The sequence below is a fragment of the Macrotis lagotis genome, chromosome 8 (genome assembly GCF_037893015.1).
Source record: "Macrotis lagotis isolate mMagLag1 chromosome 8, bilby.v1.9.chrom.fasta, whole genome shotgun sequence".
In the NCBI taxonomy this organism is placed as follows: Eukaryota; Metazoa; Chordata; class Mammalia; order Peramelemorphia; family Peramelidae; genus Macrotis; species Macrotis lagotis.
In genome coordinates, this window is record NC_133665.1 from 58,897,560 (window position 1) to 58,903,559 (window position 6,000).

The window sequence follows — 6,000 nt, forward strand, 5'->3', positions numbered from 1 at the left end:
ATCTAGACAGAAATATCCCTAGAGTAGAAAAAGGCAATTCATCAGGCTTGACAGAAATATCACTTAAGAATAACTGCCTTTGCTCTAATTCTATTGTCACCAATTAGCCTTCAGATCTATAACTTCAGTCTTCTAAGTGGATCTACCTGCTAGGAGGGAATGCCTTGTGCAAATGACCAGTACTAGTAATCCTGCCTGATATATCATCCATTATAAATTAAGAAACTGGCATTCTGTTTATAAATCCTTCTCTAGTGAGTTTAGTCAGCATGAATTGATTCTTCAGAGCTTTGTCACTACTGGGTGAACTAATAAAATCAAGATTCAGGATGTGCAAAGCTAAGGACCAGACCCTGGGATCACAATGTAGACATGCTGTGAACTCAGCCTAACAGACTAGACAGCTTTCTTCTCTCACCCCCTTCTTTCTTTTCCACCATTTATATCCTCTGTGAAAATTGAGAATTCTTGTAGTGTGAAATTAATTTATGTTTCAATCCAACAATTCAATTTCAATATGCTTCTGGTGACAGAATACTTGAGATTTTTCCTTAAATCCACCATAATAACATAATCTAAGTCTATAATTGCAGTCACCTGGAGAATATACTGTACAAAAAAACCTTTTGGCTTCATAATGCTGTTTGACTAAATCTCAAGGCAGCATTCAATTAAAATGATATAAGGAAGTTTCTAATAATTTCAAATATTGAATTTCCAGTCATATTGGTACCAATTACTGCAGTCATATTGCTTCCCTGCAGACAACAGAAGCATTAGTTTTCATTTTCCTAGAATATATGCAAAAAAGCAGGGGTACTTTATATCCAATGATTAAACTAATAGGTATCTATCTATCTATCTATATATGTCAGTTATATAATTTTGAAGTAATATAATCCCATTACATAAAATTTCATTACTAAATAGTAAGAGGACTATGTCAATGAAACTTACAGGACGAGCTAGATTTGGACGCAGATCTGAAAGTGCAATGAAGTTCTGTGCAGAAAAGGAGTTTGCCATTCTTTTATCTATAATTTTAGAAAACATCATTTAAATATGTAAATTAAATAACCCAAATACTTCAAGAAAATTTGTTTAAAAGTATTTCCTTTGAGAAAATTCTTTAATATCAAAAATGTTACATTTTTAAATATATAACTCATTATCTAAGAAAGGTTCATGCAACCATAAATTTAATCAATAAGAAAATAATGAAAAGATTTCTTTGCATTTTTATTTAAAATAATTACATTTCAAAGTTGATCTTTTATTATCCTAAAACAATAATCCAGTAATTTTGGGGAGACCATAAGAATTTAATTTCAGTAAGGGACAATTCAGTGACTTATTTGCTAAGAAAAAATATTCATGACCCGTAAAGCAATATAAAAATGTTATAACTTAAATAGCATAAACCCTTTTAAAAATAAAGCAAAACCACATTTATAAGACCCTTCTTCTTTGCATTCAGTGATAGCAAGGGCCAAATTATATCTTGGATATGCATAGAGATGGATAGTACACTAAAATATGGGCATTTTAAAAGAATTTATATATCCCATATTATAGTGTAAGCTCCATGAAGATAATAATTATGGCTTAAGCATCTTTGTATCACCTACACTGTACCTTGCACATAGTATGTATTCAATGAATATTTTTGAGAAGAATGAAATAAAGGGCATCTTTGGAGACCTTTTATATTCACTATATTTTATAGTAGTTCAACTGTATACCATGATTCAACTGTAATGAAAATATAAGTTTTTCCAAACTAATGTGTGAGTACTTTGCCACTTTCTTAACAACAGATTTTTCAGAGAGGACCAGGTATTTATTATCAAGTCTATATAAATAAATCCTCTGAAAATCCTATTATTGTAGGCTGCTTTACCATAGAATTCCCTATGACATGAGTACCATTTAAATGGTGTCATGGTCTCAAGTATAGATTTTCTGATGTTAGAGAAAAAATGACTAGGTTTTAAATATTTCTAAGTTTCTTGCCCAGTGTGAAATCTTTCTGCAAAGAAGGTCAGGCTTGGTCTAATAATGACTTCTTGGTGCCTTTTCACTGTGAAATCCCTGGTACCTTCCAAACCTATCTTTTCATAAGGTCACAGAACTGGAAGTACATTTGTGAATCTTACTAAATTTTCTGCAGTAGAAACAGTAGATGCATATATATTCTATACGCATTTAAAAAAAATCTACCACTGACCAAATGACCATAACTTTTGAGGCTTAGTACTAAGTTCACATTCTTGAAAGTGGGTGCTAGAACTCACAAAGTCCCTTTCAGGTTTATGATTTTATGATTCAGTGAACATAAAACATATACTTATATGCTCAAGTGTATCTAATAGCCACAAAAAATATAGTTTTGTACCTCTGCTTGTAGACATTCTAGAAATAGAGAAATAGGTTAATCAAAGAATACTAACTCAGTTCTTTACTACAGTTTAATGACTATGAAATATTTTTAATGTTTCTAAAGTAAATTTTATTTATAATTTGAGATTAACACAAGATCAATGGCATTAAATACTTAACTAAATAATATTTAAGCATACAATTAATTTCTCTTTTATGTTTGTATTATTTGAACAACTGGATCTCCTCTCTTTTAGCTTGGATAGTTCTCAAAGAACACAGTGAACATATTAGTCTTTTACCTTTCATGTTTCAATGAAGTAACAGGTCAAAATCCTGTGGAGGACCTCTCTTTTTTCAGGACTTTCCATAATTGAAGGAAAGCAATATGATTGAGAGTAAATGAGTTGGGTTTGAAGCCAGAGGTTCTTAATTATAAATCCCAGCTCTGTCACTTTGTAAAGCAATTAGAAATTTCCAAGATTCATATTCAAATATGTCTTTGTAAAATTTACCTTTGGGCTTTTTTCATAAAATCAGAATTTTAGAATTAGAAGGAACCTCAGGGACTATTTAGTCCAATCCATAGCTGAACAAGATTTCCTGTACAACAACCAATAACTGTTTTTTGTTTATATTGGGAGAAGCCCATCACCTCTTGAGATAGCCCTACTACTTTTGGATAACTGTTAAGATAGTTTTCCTGATAGCAGGTCTGAATTTGCCTTTTTCTACTTCTCATCCATTACTTCTGCTTCTGCTTTCTCAGGCACAGCAGAGAAAGTATGATCCCTCTTCTATGAGATAGCCCTTTAAAAACTTGAAAACAGCTATCATTTTCTCCAAATAGTTTCTTCCTCCAGGATAAACATCCTGACTTCTTTCAGCCAGTTCTCTTATAATATGAGAGACCCTTCACCATGCTGGCTTTCTTTCTTACTCATTTTTGTGTCAAAAGTCTGGTAAACTTTACATCTCAAAATAATGTTGTTGAACGCATAAAATAAATACATGAAATTACAAAGGAAGTCAATTATATTAACAGATATCAAAATATATTTTTTAAGAAGTTCATTGTCCCTACGTTAAAAACCTTTGCCCTAGTTGTCCTCAAGCTTATCAATGTACTTTCTAAAATGTGACTCCCACAGCTAATTATTCCAGATTTGGTTTCATCAGAGTACAGTACAGTGAATGATCACTTCCCTAGTCCTGGACAACATCTTTTAAAATGAAGCCTAAGATAATAGTTTTTTTTTTTAAAATAGCCACACGATATTGACTTCATGTTTAATTTACAATCCATTAAACAAAACAAAACAAAATAAAAACTCCTAGATCTTTATCAGATGAACTGCAGTCTAATCATGGCTTCTCTGACTTGTAGATATATAGCTGAATTTTTTAAGATGTAAGATTTATGATTATTTCTATTAAATTTCATCTTTTTAAGGAAGTAGTATGCTACAATAGAAAGTTCATCTGCCCTGGGGGGTGTGTTCACACAACCACTTGGGTGAACTTGGGCAAGACAGTCTGCCATGAGTTTCAGTTTCTTCAGTTACCTCTCATGTTCTTTCTTGCTCTAAATCTGTGTTCCTATGAAAATTAATCTAGTGTTCTAATCTATCAAAATCTTTTCAGGTATTCTATGTTATCTATCCCTCCAGTTTTGTGTCATCTGCATACAAATTTAAATAATTGGATTTAGTCAAGTCATTGATAAAAATGTAAACTAGTATAACACTGAGCATAGCTCCCTAATGCTTTCCATTAGAGCCTGGCTTACAAGTTGTCATCAAATCATTAATAACTACTCTTTGGGTCTGACCATCCATTAATTCTGAATCAGTTTGTGACTCATAAATAATTATGATTCTGACTTGTTTAGGACATTTAAATAATATATGATGGGATGATTCTGAATTCTGTAATAAAATTCACTGTTTCTTATATATTTATTTAAATATTTTAATGATAAAAACCTATCTTGGAAAGAACTTATTTGATTAGTCACTTGAAATGTATGCAAAAAGGATTAGATATCTTACAGAGTAAGATATTGATAAAGATAAAAGAGTTAATATTGCTGTCCCATAATAATGACTTCTACCCTCTCCCATTCAACATATTTTTATTTGTTTGATATACCATAAAATGAGAAATCTCATAGGAATGTTTATTTCTATGTCATACACTGATAGCCTTTTTTGCCATATATTCCTTTAGCAACATGGTGAAGCCTTTAGTCCACTCAGAATAATATGCATTTTTAAATGTATAAAAATACAGAATTATAAAGGAAACCAATCATATTAATTTCTTTTTTTCCTATTCAAGATTAAGGACCAAAAAAGACGGAAAAAAAAAGGACCTCCTCAAATCTGGACCTTAGGAGAGAATGGAAGAATCTTGGAATCATAAATTAAAATGAGGAAACTCAGAGCCACAAAGTTTAAATGAATGGACTAAGGCCACAGACCTGCTGCAGCCTACTTTTCGTTGTTAGCCTGGTAGTCAGTCCTCCTTTAATGGGACTCCTCCTTATCAGCAGTCTTATTCACAGTTTGGGGAAGGGTGGAGGTAGGGGATACTTAGGTCTGAGGTCTCAAACCTCCTTTTAGCCTGTCATTTAACTAGGAGCCTGGGGTCCTGAGAGAGGAGTAGTCTCTGAGTCCACATTGGCTATTAAGTGCTGAAGATTTCTGACCCCAGGTCCCCTCCAAGGCACAAGGCCTAGGGTTCAATGATCCCATTCCCACTCCACCCCCTACCACTCCTGCTGCACGCTTTCTTTTCTTCCCTTTAAACTCAGCTTTCTTCAGTCAGTGTATTGTGTTCAATCTCCCATGTAGGAGCTAGCACAGTGGGCATTTAACAAATGAATGGATGAACAGAATCCCATAGATTCCTTTTGTTTTTAGGTTTTTGCAAGGCAATGGGGTTAAGTGACTTGCCCAAGGCCACACAGCTAGGTCATTATTGTCTGAGGTCGTATTTGAACTCAGGTTCTCCTGACTCCAGGGCTCTAATCCACTGCACCTCCTGGCCGCCCCCCACAGATTCCTAACAAAACCTTCCAGGGTGCATGGGCTGCGCCTGGAGTCTTAATTAAATGATAAAATTAAATGAACACAATTCTGTTGTTACCCCCCCCCCCCCCCCCCCCCCCCCGTGCTTTGGCCAGTCGAGGCCCCGAGAGCAAAGCGCGGGCGCCGCGCCCCTCCACCCCTGACATGCAGGCCTTGTCCGGGGAGGAAGGCTCTGGGCTTGGACCCCCGCCCTCGCTCGCCCCTTCCCCGTAGTGAGATCGCACCCACCCCTGCCAGTCTCGGCCTCCGGGTCCGGGCGGCAGCTGCAGCAATCCTCGCCGCGTTCCTCGAGGCTCGCGCCCAGGAGACGCCCCACGTGCCACTCTCCCGCGTCCTGAGTCTCGCGAGACTTGGAGGCCTCTACTTCCGCCCCCCTCTGCACGCTTGTGCGCATGTGCGCACGTGCTTCGGCGCGCACGTGCTTTGGCGCACGCGCCGGCGAGGAGCCCGCCTTTAGCCACCTCCTTAACCCTCTTCTCCTTTTTGAAGGGTGGACCAGGGTTGAACTAGAGCATTGGGTCGCCTGTTT

General features: G+C 36.2%; 1 protein-coding gene across 2 annotated transcripts in view; it reads right to left on the reverse strand.

Moving 5' to 3' along the window:
- The window catches only part of MEIOB (meiosis specific with OB-fold), a 59,731-nt gene extending 53,951 nt beyond the window's left edge, over positions 1-5,780 (reverse strand). For both annotated transcript variants that reach the window (XM_074196003.1, XM_074196002.1), the window contains exons 1-2: positions 5,700-5,780; positions 958-1,034 (exon numbers count right to left, since the gene is read on the reverse strand). In XM_074196003.1, the coding sequence (XP_074052104.1) occupies positions 958-1,026 (69 nt within the window). In that variant the 5' untranslated portion in view covers positions 1,027-1,034; positions 5,700-5,780. The remainder of the gene's footprint in view (positions 1-957; positions 1,035-5,699) is intronic.
- Positions 5,781-6,000: the final 220 nt, after the last annotated feature.